Genomic DNA, 19,939 nt, shown 5'->3' with positions numbered 1-19,939 from the left:
TTTGGCCTGGTTTAACTCCACAGCAAAAACTGTGATAACGCATCGGATAATTGGCATATAACCAGCCACTCGCAGTGGGCTGTGAATATCAGGCAACTGACGTGAGGGTGAGAAAGACTCATTGTAAACATTTGTAAAAGAGATCTTTATGGATGGAATTGTGTGGTGTCAGCTTCTGGGGCAGTTACATGACACCTGAAACTGTTGACTGTTACAGTTCCACCAGGGGTTTCCTGTCACATTATGACATGATGTTATGATCGTAATCTCACTCTTAGAGATGATCACAATTTTGTGAGCGATTGACGTCCATTCTAATGATGTTCCAGAAGCACCATAAAGCTGAATTTTGCACATATATAGCCAGAGGGGGCTCTAGAGGGTTTTTGGCCTACTCTTCCACGCTGGTGAGACAACATGGAGAGGTGGGAGTACCCACACTTTACCCCACCGCACGCGACCTGCCGATCGTCTGACTGTGCCGTGTACCCACTTCTACTGCTGTGTGGACAGATGCAGTGGTGGGGGCGATTTAAGAAACTTGCCACCAATTTTCGTTTAACTGCCGTTGGCTGGGAGACAAAATTGGAGGCGATCTCTTAAGATTGCAAGCTCGGTGTGCTAACTGCCACACCACTGTGGCAGCAACCCTGGTTATGAGTGACGGGATATCATTTTAGCATGTAGACCAAAAATAAATGTGTAAAAGCTGATGGATGTTAAATGAAATGAACGAATGCAACTGACGTTCACACTTCGTTTGCCGCCACATATCTCTGCGCAGAGGATTCGGAAGACACGGTGTACACGCGCTTCATGAAGGCGCACAGATGTTACGACATCATCCCAACCAGCTCCAAGCTCGTGGTGTTTGACGTCTCGCTGCAGGTAAGGCGTCCCAACCGGAGCCCTAACCGTACTTCTGTCCGTAAACATAAAACTCCAGCTCCACCGCTAAACACAGCCCTAAGTGACTGCTTACAACAATGAGCAGCTGAGCGTCATGTGAATGAAATTTGGCAAATTGAGACAGCGGTTAGAGCATGTCGGTGCATCTGCCCGTCATCGCTGTGACCCTGCTTGTGAACTCGTAACCGCTGGCTCATCACCATGACCCTCCTGCCAGCGCGAGCCTTCACTTTCCACGTCATCTACTTCATGTGAACGCGACCTCCCAGTGCACCTAGCCCGGTACAAGCACTACAAATTAGTGGCGAATGATGGCTGCGCACGTGATTGCGTGGATGCGTGAGCTAACAACTTGGAAACTTACGTTCCCAGTCACAGCAATTGGTATTAGAACTTGTCTCGGGTGTGCACTAAGTTGACTCAGACTCAAATGAGTACCTGGTGTGGTGTGTAAACATCAGCACTGGGGAACACAAAGGCAGCTGGGGGTGGTGCTGGTCACACCACTCGCCTCTCTCGCCATGCCTAACTTAAAAGATCTTTGCTAACAGCACATGCCCCAACAGTCTGTAAATACTAAATGGCACATGGTTGTATTTTTGTGTGTTGGTGGATGTACCGTGTGTGTGTGTGTGTGGGGGCCTTTATACGTACGTGGGCATGTGTGTGTGGGCGTAGTGCTGGCCACCCACCCCCTCGTGGGCCTTTCATAGGTGCTTACTAACAGCACTTGCCCCAACAGTCTGTTAAGGCTATACTGGGGGGGGGGGGGGAATCTTTGTCTTTTGTGTTTGTGCTCAGGTCAAAAAGGCCTTCTTTGCCCTGGTGGCCAATGGAGTGAGGGCTGCACCATTGTGGGACAATCACAGGCAGGCCTTCGTGGGTGAGAGCACACCACCTTCATCTCTGCACTAAAGATGTATCAATCTGCTGCCCATGACCAGATCGCCCACACACCGCGCCCGATCTCATCAGCTCTCGGTATGTAACTTGCCTATTGTGCGTTACAATGCTGTCTACCACCGTGGCAAGTGGATGTCAAAAGATCTTGCGACAAACCGTTACGTGTCTTGCTTTTATAAGAATAAGGTCTGAAAAGTGTACAGCACTTTGTCAATCCGCTGCTGAATTAAGGCCTGCCCGTGCCTCCTCAGTCATTGGGGTTTTGACCATACTTGGCAGCGTTCGTCACTGTGGTCTAAGTATCACTCGCCAGTGATGTTAGCCCTGGTTGGGATTAGAAGTCTGTTTGCCAAGTTCATTGTGCTATGCGCTAACCGCTACGTCATCCCTCTATCTAAAATATAATACAAGCGATACAAATATTTTATAGTGTCCCTATGAACACAGATTCTCAAGTATCACTTTGAAATACATTCTGGATTTCAAAGGCCTCTTTTATTGCTCATTCAGGATACTTGAACTGATTTGTTTTGCAGGAATGCTGACTATAACAGACTTCATCAACATCCTTCACAGATATTACAAGTCTCCACTGGTAAGGCCTTTAAGATGATCACATTCCTTCTAAATATTTACGCAGGAATGCATCACTAATCTTCACTCCTCGTGACCATTTTCTTCCCCATGAGGGTCCTGCCCGCAAGATTATGGCTTATGAATGCTTTTTCTTTATGGATATTTTGCTAAAACGGCATGTGGAAATAAACCGGGAGTGACTCCCGAGAGAAGGCAAGCCTGGGGCACACAGATGATCGCCTGTTCAACACGCAGGCTTTCGCGACCAATATCATCCATAATTAATAATCGGGGGCGGGTTTAACGACACATATATTTACGCTATCTAACCCAAAAAAACCCCAGTATTATAGATGATAGCCTGTTACAATCTTGCACTGCCCTCTACAGGCACCAGCATCCTTGCTGAATGAAGGATCTGTAGATTTGTTTATTAATATCGCTGTGCCCGCTCATTGGGCTCTTCTGGAATTCTTAACTTTATCCATATTGCTAAATTGAAAAAATGCGCACGTGTGTAATTGGGTTCACGTTAGAAAATAAAAAAGTCGGTGACTTTCTTGCTCAAACGAGCATGAAGAAGGCGGTGCTTCCTCCTCCTGTTTACATCCCTGAGACAGTGGTGGACATTCCCCACTCCGATGACAGAGCGAGTCTCTCCGTAGGAGAACCACTGTTGACTTCCCCACAGTCGGTATTCATTTCATAGACGGGCCCAGTCAGTCACCAACCAGGGTTTGAACTCTGCCCTTGAGACCCACGTACACATATACAGTCGTGCGTATGGATGCCTATACATCTTCTGCATATGTTTAGAATGTACTTGTGTGCGTGCATACATGTGCACTGTGTGTATATACACGACAGTAACATTAGTACTGTTGTGATTTTAAACAAGGCCAGACATGTACTCGGTCCAAATTGGGTCAGAGTTTGCCATACAGACTTAAGAAATGATTAGCCAGTACCAAAATAAAACTTAAATGGAGGTAATAAAATTTTTTTAATAAATACCATTTGGAAATTGGAACAGTAATTATGAAGCCTTATTGGGCAATAAACAGTGCTGGAAAATGCCTTCGCCCTTGTTTATTTTCATACAAATTCCTTTTCTCGGAAAGTTCTCCGTCGCAAAAACGTCAAGTTGGCGACAAAATTGACGAGAGCTTTGCGATGTGGGGGGGGGAGGGAGGGGGGGTCGTAAACCGCGCATTGTCGTTCAGCGCGATGTCCGATGTTCCGCTGCACGTGCTGTGAGCTTCAGTTCGATTGCTGAAGAGGAGGGAGCTCCTGGCGCAAGGGCGGGGAATCTCTACGCGGTGACGGGTTGAGCATGCTCCTGTTGAATTGGCGAACCCGAGATGGATTTTGATCTCTTGGACGTTTGTTTAATGCTGAAAATGTGTACTGTCATGTGGGAATGCATTGTCTTTGTTAAACCCTGGGGCTCTTGGCTGCTGGATTGCTTAGGGATGAACTCGCAGTTCTAAGTAAATGCTGTGATTATGATGTGTGTGTGTGTGTGAGATGATCGACTTAAAAGGCAAAGCGGTTGATGAATGTTGTTGGATGCAGTACAGCGAGTGGCTTTTTTGGCGAGAGATTTAGCACAGTGTAGTTTTGTGTGTTTATTCTCCGGGAGTTCCTGTTTCCTACCGTGCGCAAATACTTTAATTTGTAATTCTCGCGGTACGGTGCAGCGCAACACCATTTTTCATTATAGAATGGTCTGCAGAAGCAAATATTGCAGATCTATGTTTTAGATCCTTTAAAATGACGTCTTATCCCACACTACGAAGCAGCACCTGAATTACCACCGGCCTGTTTTCAACACAATGTCCATCGACATGACAGTCGAACCCATAATTTGTATTCTAAGTGCTGGAATTGAACCAATTTAAAGGTACAAACTAACTCGAAGGTGAAGTGTTTTTTCGTGCAGTCATTGGTGACTGGGCTGAGACGGTCAACTCCACTACCCTTGAACCCGGGTTGATCACGGGTGGCGGCTGCCTGTATCTAAACACAGGATCCCAGCAGTGTTAGCTTAGCGCTCTTAACACTAACACTCATTTTAAATCCAAACACTGAAGCCAATATAACTAAAACTGTCCGTCTCTCTAATCCAAAAATGTTACATTATCCCTGATTGTGACTTAGCAATGGCTTAAGGAGTTAACAAGGTGATGATGCAAGGAGCTGGTGGTGGTTTGAGTTAAGATGAGCTGCTGTGACGAGGTGACGTAAGGCGGTGGCTTGGCAAGGTGCCACCACAATCGTGCTAATCGGAGGTGCAGAGCCCTGGGGGAATGATCTTTGGATTGAGCCTTGTGGGCTTTTTGCGCGCACATCCCTCACTCGCACGATCTCCCGTGCAGGTACAGATCTACGAGTTGGAGGAACACAAGATCGAGACGTGGAGAGGTGAGGATGGGGACCCCAGTTGGTCTCAGTGGGGGAGGTGGGGGGACGAGGGAGAATAGGTGACATCGGTGACTGAACATGGCAAATGTTGGTAACCCATCGGTAATTTACTGTGCTCCAACATCTACGCTGCCTGCACTCACCAAACCTGCGCCAACCAGCATGGCGAAGTATGGTCAGATCGCCCCCATAATTGTATTGCGTGCAGGGGCCCTTATCCATCAGTGGGTTGGCATAAGGGGTGTACTAACGCAGGCATCGTGGTTGGGTCGTCGCATTGTGGTCAGGTAGTCGTGCGACACGCAAGGCCTTGGCCCTGTGGGGCGCTATGTAAACTCGTGGTTGGACTCGGTGATTGTATCTCGGGTAAGGGGTAGAACCATGGCACCGTAGTTACTGCGCTATGAATTCGGCGACCTCGGTTCCCTGGCTAACTTGCTTTTTGATCCAATCCCGGGCCTCCTCATCACCAACCTGGATGATCCACGTGGTGCAGTATGGTTAAACAACTTCCATGATCGACACGGCGAAGGGGGATGCCTGCCTGCAGCAATGGATTGACAAATGGCCTTAGATTTGTTTTGGGTAAACAGTGTTTGCATTTTCTCCCAATTGACGTTTTGCCTCTTCCAAAATATTTTGTAATGTGGCGGCTTTTTCCCTTCCTCCCATGTGACCCCTGACAGAGTTGTACCTCCAAGATTCCTTCAAGCCCCTGGTGAACATCCCTCCCCACGCCAGGTGAGTTGCGATGGGTTTCATTCCCTCGTCCACATCTCTGTGTGCATAGAGGAATAACATGTGTTCACTAACTTACGAACGTGTAAAACTATTGCGAGTTCTCTGAGTATTTTCCTTACCGAGGGTCAGGGACTTTCAAATGGCTTCGGCTGCCCACGTTAACACGCACCAAGGTGACAGAACTCGCTAAATCTATAAACACAGTGTTGCCAGGTCATGTTTCAGGTTTATTTTGTTGAAGAAAAGGGTAGCCTCTTTCTAAGAACATAAATACATGATCCTCTAGGTATCACTTCCTGCCACAGCCTGGTCCCTTGTGAGTGCACATTGATGACATCGTACCACCTAATTCATGCGCAAGACTGGAGGACATTTTCACAATTCTCGCAACTGCCTGATGATGCTGGTAGTAACTACCAGCAAAACGTCAGACTACCCAATGGTTAATTGTTGTGAGATCGGGTGGAGGTGGTTTTACGACACATTTTACTTCTACGATCTGACCAAAAAAATATAAATTCTGAAGGATAGTCTCATTTGCAAAAGTAACCTGGGTCATCAAAATGACAAACGCAATAGTATAGAAACTTAAGTATAACACGAAAGCAACTAAAAATCAGAGCAAAAAACAACCATGTTAAAAGTTTGAAAATATTCAGTTCTGGCAGGCGGCAGATATGGTCAGCTGAGGTTACAGCGGCAGCAGCAGCAGCAGCAGCGACAGCAGTGATGACTTTGTTGATCTTATTCCTGTTGCTACACTGAATAATTCTGTTCTCTGGTTTTGCTCTGCTCTCTCTGTTCTCCGGCTGTCGTAGCCTCTTCGATGCTGTCAACTCGCTCATCAAGAACAAGATTCACCGGCTCCCCGTTGTCGACCCCGTGACAGGAAACGCGCTCTACATCCTCACGCACAAGCGCGTGCTGCGATTCCTCACGCTCTTTGTGAGTGCCTGTGCTTGCGCCTTGTGTAACCGTATTCAAATACTATATAAATCGTGTCGCCATTGAGCTTCCAAACGCAATGGGCCTTATCTGAAATTAACAGACCGACCGACTGACCGACATCCAAATTGTTGTGTTTGGGTCGTTGGTGGTGCTATCCAATTAGGGGCATTGACCCAAAATGTTTTCTTGGGGCCTACCCTTTTCAGTTTTACAAAAAATCCCGGTGAGATTACAAGCGATAGAGATGCAGATAAGATAGAGATGAATTGATTTGTTACGTTACATTGTTATGTTTACTATGTTAATTGATATTTGTAGAAGTTTAATTGATGTGGCAGTGTTGACTGTTACTCCCTCGTATGCATGGGTTTTCTCCGGGCACTCATACATTTTCTTCATCTACAAAAGCCTCTGAAGTATCAAGACTTTCAGTTTGGCCAGTTCCATTTTCAGGAGTGTCTTTCAAATTGGGAGGAAACTGGAGCATTGAGAGAAATCCCAAACATACGCAGGGTCTGTGGACATTAGTTCAGAAGCCGTTCGCTATACTGCCATCTCTTGGCTTCGTGGCAGCACAGCGAGTTTGGGAGTCTCACAAATCTACACGATCCATGAATGAGGAATGCATTTTAGACCGCTCTGTGCTACAGCAATGTGTAATTTTCACCTGTGGCTCAGAGTCATCAATTGCCCCATCGACGTAAATGATCATTTCTCATGGCTAGAGCATAGGGGCACTTTTAGCTTTTCAAATATTTATATATATATTAATGTATGTCTTGCCCCCCCCACCTGGCGCCAGATGTCAGAGATGCCACAGCCTCCGTTCATGAAGCACTCCCTGGAGGAGCTCGGTATCGGCACCTTCCGGGACATTGCCATCATCCACCCTGGAACGCCCGTCATCTGCGCCCTCTCCCTCTTTGTGGAGCGACGAGTCTCAGCCCTTCCTGTCGTCGATTCTTCTGGTCAGTGTGTCCACTCGCCCAACCCACCTACTCACTTATTCACCAGCCTGGGTGCTAGCCCACTCGTGTCATCTCCCCAGGAGGAACAGACCAAAAATTGAGAATCGTCAGGTTTTAGTGATAGTTAATTCTGGATTATCTGGGGTAATGGGGAGGGCCTAGAAAAAAAAAACTCATGTAAATGGGATTATAACACATCTACCTGTGTAAAATGGGGAGGTGGTATAGAATGTATTCCTGTGTATTGCTTCTTAAAGTGGTGTTTTTACTTGCAAGCATGTTGTTGAGGACCCAGAGCAGCTAATAATTAATATGGAGTTCTTAAAAAATTTGTTTTTTTTTTTGCAAGCATTGCTCATAGATATGTCATCCTTTTATCAGTCCACCAGAGGGCATAGTAATGAAAATGAAGCATTTGGGCCTTAGTTCAAGTTTTAATGAATGAAATGGTTTGCTCTGAGAGTTCATACAGAGCTTTTTGAGGCTTTGGGCCAGCAGACACTGGTGTTGAACGCATGCCGGTTTCAACCACCTGTGGCTCTCAGTTTCTCGCTTAATGAATTTTATAGTATTGACAGTCACCATGACACACTTAAAAAAAAACGCATACAAGTGCAGATTATTTTTTTACTAAAGTTGGCCTAATGTGCATCAGTATTTTGGGATGATTCAGCTTGTGGCAACCCACTCTTTACAGACCATGGAGGGATACAATTTAGTGTAGAGTACAAACTTTATTGAAAAGTATTAACAAAGTCTATGGCCTAAAATATCACGTATTGTGCATGTTTCTTAAGGCACTTATTGTTGAATGTATTTGTTTAAATGGTGACCCCACGTTGGCAGTGTTGCACCAAGTTGTGTTGAAGGGGCAACTGGTTGAAGTGGTGCTTCTGCTTTCAGCTTCCAGGGTCATTCTGCCGGCTATAACAGTTTTTTCCAGAATGACCTCTTCTACTGGAAAAATTGTTGGTAGTCCAAAGACGGTCATAATTGTCTCAGCCTGTTGCGGTTGTTGCTGCCTAGTCGCTTCAACTTCTTGTTCTGTATCTTGCCGTGGCATCGCTTCAACATCTCTTCTCTTGGTAGTCCAAAGACGGTCATAATTGTCTCAGCCTGTTGCGGTTGTTGCTGCCTAGTCGCTTCAACTTCTTGTTCTGTATCTTGCCGTGGCATCGCTTCAACATCTCTTCTCTTGCAGGAAAGGTTGTGGACATCTACTCCAAGTTTGATGTCATTGTAAGTAGTGCGGTACAACCCCACCAAAACCGGGCTCCCCACTAGTGCAATCGTTTTTACCTATGTGGGATAATTACAGCAAATTTTTACATCTGGAATTATTATGGATACAATGATTTTGTTTTACGTATTACATACTTGGGGATCAGACGAGCACCCATATGGAATTCACAAGTCATTGCTGATAAACACAAGGCAGTTCACGAGCATTGGTTCAAGTGTGCCTGCCTCTTCTGAGACCAAATGTCAAAACCAGTCAGGAGTTTGCTTTGTGCCGAACCATTGCCGCTATAATTATGAATTCCCAGAAGGCCATGTATACTGGTGGGATGTAGAACTTCTTTTTTACAAAAATACCAATATAGAAAGGGAGGTGTATTGTCTGCATATTCGTCTGCCTTAAGGTTTCTAAACTTACCTTATTTGTTGGTCAAGGCTGAAAATACATAGAGTTGAAATGCCAAAGCCACAGCTGCATGTCGTGTTGCGTGTGGTTTTGTTTCATTTTGGCTTTCCCTCACCCCGTCACCCGTGCCGGCCCGATCACCTCCATACAGAACCTGGCAGCGGAGAAGACCTACAACAACCTGGACGTGACGGTGACGCAAGCGCTGCGGCACCGCTCGCAGCACTTCGAGGGTGTCATGACGTGTCGGCGTCACGAGCAGCTGCAGACCATCGTCGACCGGCTTGTGAAGGCAGAGGTTGGGCCCACTCAACTCACAAAACAGCCCCTCCCTCCCCCCCCCCCCCCCTGTGTAGCCTGTAACAGGCTGTTAGAGAAAGTGTTGCTCGCAAGTGGCTATATTAAGGCTGGCACAGCACAAAGGGGTGGGTGGCCAACACCACGCCAGACCACCGCCTTTGTTTCCCCAGTGGCGATGTTTACACACCACACAAGGTACTCATGTGAGGCTGAGTCGACCTAGGGGAGGCCCAGGACAGGTTCAGATAATCATCACTGGTGTTGGCCTTGAGCGGGAATCGAACCCGGGTCGCCAGGTTCATAGCGCAGCGCGCTTAACGCTACACACACACACGGGAGCGGATGACCATGGTGGTGGAGGCAAGTGTGGTGTGGGTGGCAGTTGTGGATCTGGTGGACACCACAGTTGCCGTGTCAGATGTGACTGTGACGACCATGACACTGGATGGGTTCGTGGCTGTTGCTCTACTGATGCTGGCTTTGGCGGTGCTTGTCATGTGCTGGTGATTGACAATGAGCGTGGACAGTGCCTGTATGCGTGTACGCACTTACGCGTGTGCGTGTCCATCTTTGTGCGTCTTCAGGTTCATCGTCTGGTGGTGGTGAACGAGAGCGATGTGGTAGAAGGAATAGTGTCACTTTCAGACATCTTGCAAGCGCTGGTGCTCACTCCCGCAGGTGAACATACAGCTGAACTCACCTGCAGTGTTATAAAGGCAGGAGACACAGTAATGGCAATATTATTACTGGTTTCAATTTGTAAAATCGGATTGCTAAGTGTAATAGCATATCATAAATATACATGCATATCTGGATTTGATATCCATTTCTCCTGGATAACAGTATTAATTGTGCAGAAAGTGACATGACAGGTGACCTCACTGCAAGAAGGCTACGATCTCCCACCCTTTATAAATGCACATCTTTCACAAAAGGAAACGTTAAGACAAGCCAGTCACGTGATTGTAGAAATGCAACCCAAACTATGGACCACACAGTAAACCCAGTGGTTTGCGCTTCTTCAAATGGAGGAACAGCAAAACTACACAAACTCTCTCCTGAAGCGCTCTCGTCGTGGCTAGCAGAACTCTATGGCACTTAGCTCCTTCACATATTGCCACACAATGTATGAATATTTTTACGAACCATGTTATAACTACAGAAACTCCTATAATGTAACTGGTCTTGCCCAAAACATGCCAATGCTGAAAAAGAATACCTGCAGATTTCTTAATTTGGATTACAAGACAAAGCATCATCGCCACTTGCTGCAAAAACTTGGTAGGCCCCTCCTAAAAGTGCGTTTCCTTTGCAAACAAGTAATAATACATCATGAATAGCAGATGGCAAGCGCCGATTACAAACGTTCTTTAGGACCCATTGGCATGTGTTTGTCTGTGCTGATCAATAGTTTGCCGGCTCTGTTACAGATAATGACAAGGAGAAATAGCGGCACCGCCTCTGCAAAGTGGATGGCTTTCCATCGCTGTCACCGATGCACCACCTCTGCTGTCAAGGGATAGCCGTGGTTTTGAGTTTTTTAATTTTAATTATATTTTTCCAATGAGACCTTATCAAAGGCTTGAAGAAGGGACAGCCTGATGTTATATATCTCTATACTGTATTTAGGAGGGGACTCACGCCGAGACGGGCAGTTTGACGTAGACAAATGGATGTACAGACAGGCGAATGGACAGATTGTGAGACTTTAAGGACACATGGATGGGCAGATATGGATGTAGACAAAGCAATAGATGGATGCTGACATTTGGCTGATTGATTGACCAATTAACTAGTTGGACGGACAGGTGAATGGATGATTACAGTACCAGATATATTTATGGGACACATTAGCCCGATATGCATAACAGACAAAGACCGAGATGAAATGAACAGTCAGATGGTGGTGGAACAGATTGACAGACCAACTTAAGGACCTACAGACGCACATATAAATTGACGTGCACGTATTTGAATAACTATACAGAGTCAATGACAGGGGCAGCTGATGTCCTATAAAGTCAATGAAGATGCACGCACGGACAAACAGACGGACAGACATTGAGACAGATGGACAAAGGGGATAACGAAGAGAGAAAGTTGAGATTGAGTGTGACTTGGCAAGGAGTTGAGGGCCTCGTGGTGCAATCGTCACTGGGAATTCGGCCTTGGGGGATGAGGTGTTCTTCAGCTGTTCGTCTGTCGCCGTTGACGTCATTATTTATTTCCGTTTTTGCGTTATCCGCGATTGATTACCATGTTTGTTATTACGATGTACTTGATGCGTTGTTCCCGTTTAGTAGGCATGTGACGATTCATTGCTCGGTTGGTTGACATCGATTCAGAATGCTCCGATGGAGGTGTGCGTTTGTAAGCAGAGCTTGCCTCATCACGAAGTGGGACCTGTGTGTAGATGAGAGGGGGAGACTGGGCTTAGAGATTTATAGATACATGAAGACAACCGCATTCATAGACGGAGATGGACACGGAGTTGACAGACGCAGACTCTTTAAAAAGACACTCGCATGAACATGGATTCATGGACGCAGAGGGTGACATACAAAAATAGAGTTGTATAAGGAATAATGCAAAGATAAGAGAAAAACCTCGCACAAAAACTAGTGACAGATTGAGAGGAACACAGACTATAAAATTATTTTGGGGCCTTCAAGATGTAAAAGCCTGGCACCCATGCATTCACCTTGCTCTATAGGATCGCACACGTGTCATAAGTGCAAAGAGTGGGTGGGAACCGGACTCTGAATCGTGATAATTAATTGCGGGCAAATTGTTACATCCCTACTGTTGAAGGATATTGTCATGTTGATTTTGTATCATTCTAATCATTGTTAGTCATTGTAATGATTGTTACACACTTTCATTATTGTCCACGTGTTAGTGTATTTATGTTGTCACCATTGTTATTTTTCCATCGTTATGCATTTGGGTATGATACAATGCTTTCATGGGTCATTGTTGTTTGTGTCTATATTGTAATTGTCATTTTAAACGCTGTTAATGCTGGTATTGCATTGTTTCATCGTGTTGCTGTTGTCGAGAGGCTGTAGTCTGTGTGGTGGTTAACGCAACAGTGTGGCGATGTGAATACAACGGTGGCGGAGATGACCGTGCCACCCATGACAATGATAACCATTAAAATAATGAATATTACGATTACGATTGTAAGAATGATGATGACAATAACGAAGATGGCAACGGTGGTGGTGGTGACCCCACTACGATGCCGTTGATAGTCCGTGACAGTGAATGATAGCGATCGAGACGCCACACCGCTGACCGTGGAAGGTTGACTTTTTAATTACGACCATGATTGTGATGATGAAATTATTACATTGCATTGGTGGTGATAACGTCAATGATAAACATCACGAGTGGCATCAATAGACAGACTGTCGATGACATGAATGCGCCGAGGCGAGGCTGATATATGCAATAGACATTTCCATTCAGCCGTAATCGAAATGAAATTACCAATGAGATCAGTTATCACAAAAAAGTACCGATGCACGATGGCAATTGCAATGATATGGATAACAACGTTGATAAGTAGCAAGGTTGTTGGAACTAGTCACACACAAAAGCCAGTTGATGACTGCTCATTAATGATATTGTGGAATATGACATTGACCATTAAGGAATGAAAACTTGCTGCCAACAGACTAACAACGATGATGCTGATATTGGAAGATAAATCACGCCATCACCACAAGCACTGTGATGGTCCTGAGAATCGGACATCAAAATGATCAGCGTCATTAACAATAGACAGCTGTTAACAATGGTTATGGCAGGAGTTGGTGGTGATGATTACGACGCTTCCTATTTGCACACCTGCCTTTTAATCTGACCATAAGGTGACAGAGAGCAGAACACTGTTGGAACTTGATTTATTCTTGTAGATAAAAACTTAATGGTTAATTTGTTACTGGTTTTTTTTAATTGTATGTTATTTTTATTGTTGCTGTTGATGATTTCCTTGTGTTTTTTTTTATATTTTGAGTTAACAGCAGGGTGAATGCTGATATAGCGTTCAATAATGGAGGTTTGTTAAATGCATTAGTTTCAGAATAACACCGAAAAAATGTTCAAGGGCGTTATGCATTTTGATGGTAATATTTTCCATGGTCTTGCATTCAATTTTTTTTTTTTTTGTTATAAATTAATTCGATTATTTACAAATTCTACCTTTGCGAAACAGGCAAATTGTTTTAAAAATGTGATATTACAAAACACTAGGAAAAAATATTAATGATCATACCACATCAAGGGCCGCAGAATTAGGCAGTGTCTAAAAAATACATGATAATTAATAATATCCGCTGTAATTCATAGGATCTAATCTACATTATGAGAGTAAATATCAAACTGAGGTATCGTCGATTAAATTCGACCAAATAAAAAAAAGAACCCCACCCAGTCTACCAAGGAGTGTATTGCCTTGACGCACATTTAATAATCAAAAATAAACCTCCCAAGTTGCCCGCCCTCCCCCATTATAAACAGGATTACCGTTTTAAGTGGATTTAACCCAATGGCCAAAAAATTAACCCGTAAAAACAAAGTTTTTCACTATAAATCCTTTATATGCGTGGCATCGGTTTTATTTTATTATTCATTTCTGTTTTTCTTGAGTAAGAGTTTCATTTTTATCACATTGGTATTATAAATTAAATATGAAAAAAAATTTTTCCTAAAAAGTGGAAAATTTTTGATTTTTTTTCACGAAAATAAATTGTCACGCACAACGAGTCTGTGTGCAAAATGTCAGCTCGATTGGATCACGGGAAGTGGGTTAAAAAAAACGACCGAAAGATTTGCACAGTCGTAAGCGCGCAAGCAAGCGAGCAAGTGAACTTAATATAAATGATTTAAAAATACTGTAGGTCAGCTGGTAGAGCACTTGGCCAGAATTGCCAAGATCCCAAGTTTGCACCCAGGTGAGGAACACCTGCAAATGAACCATCCGTGCATAGTAAGCAGACGATCCTTGTACCCCCCCCCCCATTAGAAACATCTTCACAACAAAACAAAAATATTAGACCCCCCCCCCTCCCCCACCACGTAATCTAAGCCTACCTCAACCGATGGCCAAACTTCACAAATGAAATTCCAGGAGCGACACTCACGGCGAAGCACTCTTTTTTTTTTTTTTGGCAGAGCATGGCGACGCAGTCGTCGTCATCTTGGGCGAGGAAGGCCCAAAGAAACCACCGAGTTCTTGAAGACGATTGTGTCAGACGACACATTCGCCACGCGGAGGCGGGTCGCATAATTACGTCACCTTGTTTCGTGTGACACCAATACAATAGCACGGTTGGATACGTGTTTAAAAAAAAAATGGGAAATATCAAAATTATGTATTGATAATTCAAAAAGCGTCGCTTCAGATATTAAGTCTGGTTGAGATTGTGGTCTCGGTGGAGGCTGCGGTGTCCACGCAGTGCGGTGGTGGTGTCAAGTGACGTGCGAGACACGATGGGAGGGGGGTGATCTCATCGTCACAATCGGAAGCTTTTGCCGTCCAGAAATCACCTTTCGCCGCGTGTATGGTTATCGTTGCTCGCGTCAAGGCTGGTCGTACGATGTGTATTCATGGAACATGTAATTCCGTAGCATGGAGTTGTGTACGTTTGTTACTTAATCACAAGGTGTGCCGATTGTGTGTGTGTGCGCGCGCGCGTCCGTCAGTCATCCAGTGAACTGGCCATTCCATTTGCTAATGCAGTTTCACGCATCTTGCACAGCAGATCGCTTATTTGGGAACCGCATTTTAAATGAATGAACAGCCCATAAAGCAGCGCACAATAAATAATGATAGTCCTACTGCGTACGTTTCCACGGTAGTGCCGCGCAGCTGTGTTTGCGGGTTGCACTTTGTGTTGTTTGGTGCTACGTCCCACGTTTCGCTCCAAGTGCTGGGAGCGTGTGGAGCGAAACGTTGGACATCGTGCCGATGAAACGATACAACTTTAAAGTTATTTGCTCACCGAGTGTCTTGCATTGTTTTCACCGATTGCTCATTGGATATTTTTTTTGCCTAGTAGAGGAAACTGAAACCCATGCTCATGAGCGAACATGACGGAAAGTTCCGTACAGGTCGGTGAACGACCTACTTGCTGTACAGTCTCCTACAAGCCGCCCTGTGTCCTTGCGGATTGGAGGTCTTGCTCACGTGATCATCTGTTGAAGCCTCCAAGACACTGGATTACAAATTGCGTGTTTAATGTTTGGCACATTATCCATGCGTGTCGATTACCAATTCGCTTAAAAGCCAATCAGGTTCGAGCCTGGATTTGTCGTCAGAGGCTCTGGGTGGCATGCAGGAGGGCAGTACAGAAAAAAACACATTATTGCCCTCCTTATGCTTCTACATAAAGGCCCTTTCTGCCTTCACAAAGCCACACTGACCAGCATGGTGAAGTATGGTTAAATGGCCCCTATTACCTGCACAGGAAGAGACCCTCGTCCAGTAATGGGTCGACAAAAGGGCTGTGCGCTACGATCATGTTTGGAGATGGTATTGAAAAGTGTCCCTGTAAAAAAGGCAGTACAGCAAGGAAGTGATTCAATGCATGTTGTGCTTCATTAGCATTAAAGGGTTTTTTCCTTCGATTTTTGTCTGGGTATGCCGTTTATACCCAAGTGCAAAAAATACTTCACTAGTCAGTAACTAAAGGGAGTATTCTAAAATCATCAGCCTCCTGAAAAAGCCTTGATACTCAATTATTGCAATGAAACTTGTGTTGAAAAAAAAAAGCCACTTGGCACGAAGCATTCACTCGGCAGTGGACAGAGCGTGGCCGATCTGAAGTGCTTGCAACCCACGCATTTGTGAATGGGTCACCCAAAAGATCGCTAACGATGCGAGGCCGGGCCATAAGGCTTCGAGAGTTGGCACACAAGTTCTCATTAGCCAGGAAGGCCTCAAATTATCCCTTTGGTTAGGAGACCTTAAATTTGGTTTTCAAAGCCACACACGTTGGCCCTGGTGGAGAAAGTGGCAGATTAGTTTGGCAGACAAGTTCACTTACGGCCTCATGGTTTGGCTTTGAAACCCTTATATATTGGCTCGGCAGGCCTTGTGCTTGGTAGGATGGTTGTCATGTTACAGGCGGGAAAGCCTCAGCTGCTTAGGCTGCCGTACCTTTGATAAGAATGCCTCAAATTCGAGTTTGGAATATCCCAAGGTTGCTTTGGAAGCTTGAAGCTCCAGGGAATTATTCCAGCAAGTCCGCTCCCATATACACACTGCAATTCGTTTGTCCGTGTTTGTTTTGTCGTTTTCCTTTATCTCCTCATCCTCCCTTGAACATGAAGCAAGGAAAACGTTGCGTCCCCCCCCAAACAAAGCCAAAATTGCAATGTTTAATAAACGAGACTGCATGCAGTCAATGGCAGGGGCTGTATCGGTGCGTCACAATTTATTTACGTATGCAATCTGTAAGAGAGTTTGTCAAGCAGGAACATTACTGATTTTTAAAGTGCATTATCACCCTGTTACGGCTCGCTCGGGCACAAGAACCCGTGGTCTGTGTGGAGTTCCAAAACAGTCTCCCCGTTCTACCGCAGGCGAACAATTTATATCGGGGCGTTCGTGGGTGGAGTGCGACGGTCAGACACCGAGATGACGCGTAGAGCAAAGTTAGGGGTGGAGCCCAATTTTAAATACGGAATCTCAAAACCCAAGGTAATCGCCACAATCCAGTGTGGCATGAGTGTACCGGCAACAACCCGTAACACAACCTGCAGTTTTACTCCAATACCGGCGCCGTCACACCAGTTCCGCACCGCCCTCTCGTGTGTGCTCGACCTCCACCCGGTGTCGGAGCCGCCAGCCCCATGCTCGCGGACACCGCTCCACACGCGGCTTGGTCAGCCCGCCTTCCCAGCCCAAGCAGGGCACGCCGAGGAGGGCACTTCGGGGAAACCTGGGACCGTGTCCTTCTCGCCTCTGCACCCCGTCCACCACTATCGCTGCAGAATCGCCACCCCACCAGCCCTTCCGGACTGGAGATCGCCCGAGCAACCACCGCCGATCGCTACGTCCCCTGGCCAGCTGCTGGCCTGATGCTGGCTGGCTGGCTGGCTTCCTCTGCCCGAAACTCCCTGCCATTGTAACGTCTCTCATCCGTTGGCTTCCTCGCCTTCTGCGCTCCACTGCTCTTCAGCCCCCACATCATCCCCTGCAAGCATAGCCCGATAACCGAATCTCCTCCACCCACAAAATAAACTCTCTTGCCATAACGCCATGGCGAGCGGAAGGTTGAGCTCACAGCCTCGAAGACTGATTCTTGCCAAAGCGCCTGATGTCCTGGGATGCTGCTCTCCTCTGCACTTACATTTCCAAAATCCACGGTCGCTCTGGTCTGGCTCAGCCCATTTTAGACGCGAGCCAGCTAGCCACCCTCTCCCCGCAGCTTCGCCATTGGCTCATCGGCTTCACCATGAGAGGCGGTTCACCTGTTTTCACCTGTGGGCTTCAATTGCCTACCACCCACCTGGCGTCATCAGTCCTGATCGACCACCTCTTCTGGTTTTTACCCCAATGGCTGATGTAGGCGCAGAGAAACAGCGACAACGTCACATTCAGGGCGTCCGTTGCCCGTCGCTCCGGTCTGTTCTGGTCGTCGCGCACTGCCTGGAGAGTTTTTAATTTTCCTTTTGTCCATCAGGTGCACGCATCAGCTGCCATGGTCTGGGCGGATGCGATTTGGGGTGGAGCACGCAACTGCAAGGAATATCGAACACACGAAGCGCACGGATGCACCCTAAATCGACACTTCTGACAAAAGGTGGCTGATGATATCATTGTATCAGTGGCAACACCTGTCCCGACCAGGTCTACCACCCTTGTTCAAATGGGCCGTCCATAAATGGCGTCACGCACCTAGGGGGGGGGTGGTCAGACATTTGTGACGAGGGGGGGGGGGGTGAGAAATGTGACGTCACATCAAAATGCGCAACTTTGAATAAATATAGACAACACGTTCTACTTAATTAAATCGACTTTTTAACAAATGTTTTCTCCTTCAACATCAGAGTGCAGCGCCACATTAAATATGCACTACAATGACAATAGTTTGAAGCGATTTGAAGCATGTTTTATTTTCAAAATGGAAATATGATTTGGGGGGGGTGGGGTAGAGCTTTGTGACGTCATATTTCAGGGGAGGTCTGACTTTTTGTGACGCCGTGTGACGAGGGGGGGGGGGTGTTCAAAAATCGTCCAAAATCGCGTGACGTCATTTATGGACGGCCCCAAATGTGTAGATACGGGTTAGGCCTGCGTTGAGGGACTATTGAGTGTTCACGATCCAACGTGGCTAGCAGCAATTGCATCCCAGTTGTGTTGTGGGGAAGTTAAATTCCATGAGACGGTGACATTTTGAGCTGTCACATCTTCAGAATGAAAAAAAGTGAGACTGGAGACTTGATGATGCCTCCTCCATGGACTAACATAAGGCCATTCACATTCAGGAGCTGTGACAAAGGGTTAGTGACGTGGCAAGTGGTGCCTGCTGTTTGTGTCCCAATGGGTTTCCCTTGATTCACCCCATATACACGACTCAAAACAAAACGCCCCACTGATTCTCAGGGAGCTTTCAGGAGGGATGCTACATTGGGATGTTTGGCCAATTCCTTATTGTGCGTGTGTATGTGTCACATGGGAGGAAACCATCCAAATGACAAGAGCACAGCCCAACCCTGCTACACAGACAACCTACTTGCTGTACTACCCTTACAGGCAAAGACAAATATCTCCCGTATAGTCGTAACAGACTGTTGGGGAAAGTGCCGTTAACGAGTACCTATGAAGGTCGCAACGGTACACGAGGGGGTGGGTGGCCAGCACCAAGCCCGACCGCCTTTGTCTCCCCAGTGGCGATGTTTACATACCGCACGAGGTAGTGATTTGAGGCTGAGTCGATCTAGGGGAGGCCCCGAACCGGTTCAGATAATTATCGTCACGAACCCGCGTTGCCGGATTCGTAGCGCAGCGTAGCGCTAACCGCTACACCACCGCTCCCCGCGCCCTCGAAAGCACCAACTTTTTTCACCCGCAAGGGGGCAACATCATGCACAAATGATGGCGACTGAAGGATGCACAACTGATTTAAATACAGGACAGTCGTGCGAACTTCAAGTTCATTTATTAGGTATAGCCCTGTGAGCCATTCGGCTCTTGAATCGGGTGCAACCGCAACAAACAAAAAACTAAAACATGAACAAGAAAACATTTTAAAGTGACTATGTGACTGAGTGCAAACAGAAAATCCAGGAAAAAAACCAGCAAAAATTCCAGGAAAAAAAGCACCGTTCACCAACGCTGTGTGCAAAAATCCCAGTGGGATGCAAGTCAAACAACAACAACCGCAAGACAACTTAGATTAAGGCCATCAGTCTAACTCCGTACTACAACAAACATGGCCAAACCAAAAAACTTTCGAAATCACCAAAATATCATGAGTGCGATTACCTTACGTAGAATGTAAGACGAAACTTA

The 19,939-nt window shown here is 46.1% G+C and overlaps 1 protein-coding gene across 7 annotated transcripts in view; it reads left to right on the top strand.

Annotated features, from left to right (window-relative positions):
* The window catches only part of LOC144729164 (5'-AMP-activated protein kinase subunit gamma-2-like), a 148,411-nt gene extending 131,576 nt beyond the window's left edge, over window positions 1-16,835 (top strand). For all 7 annotated transcript variants that reach the window (XM_078609165.1, XM_078609164.1, XM_078609166.1 and 4 more), the window contains 11 exons: window positions 785-888; window positions 1,711-1,792; window positions 2,349-2,407; window positions 4,767-4,812; window positions 5,499-5,553; window positions 6,372-6,498; window positions 7,304-7,469; window positions 8,671-8,708; window positions 9,266-9,412; window positions 9,999-10,092; window positions 10,845-16,835. In XM_078609165.1, coding sequence (XP_078465291.1) covers window positions 785-888; window positions 1,711-1,792; window positions 2,349-2,407; window positions 4,767-4,812; window positions 5,499-5,553; window positions 6,372-6,498; window positions 7,304-7,469; window positions 8,671-8,708; window positions 9,266-9,412; window positions 9,999-10,092; window positions 10,845-10,864 — 938 coding nt within the window. In that variant the 3' untranslated portion in view covers window positions 10,865-16,835. The remainder of the gene's footprint in view (window positions 1-784; window positions 889-1,710; window positions 1,793-2,348; window positions 2,408-4,766; window positions 4,813-5,498; window positions 5,554-6,371; window positions 6,499-7,303; window positions 7,470-8,670; window positions 8,709-9,265; window positions 9,413-9,998; window positions 10,093-10,844) is intronic.
* The last annotated feature ends 3,104 nt before the right edge of the window (window positions 16,836-19,939 follow it).

This window comes from Lampetra planeri, chromosome 31, assembly GCF_965212315.1.
Source record: "Lampetra planeri chromosome 31, kcLamPlan1.2.h2, whole genome shotgun sequence".
Taxonomy (NCBI): Eukaryota; Metazoa; Chordata; class Hyperoartia; order Petromyzontiformes; family Petromyzontidae; genus Lampetra; species Lampetra planeri.
The sequence above is the reverse complement of the archived record's forward strand: the minus strand, read 5'-3'. Positions and strand labels throughout refer to the sequence as shown.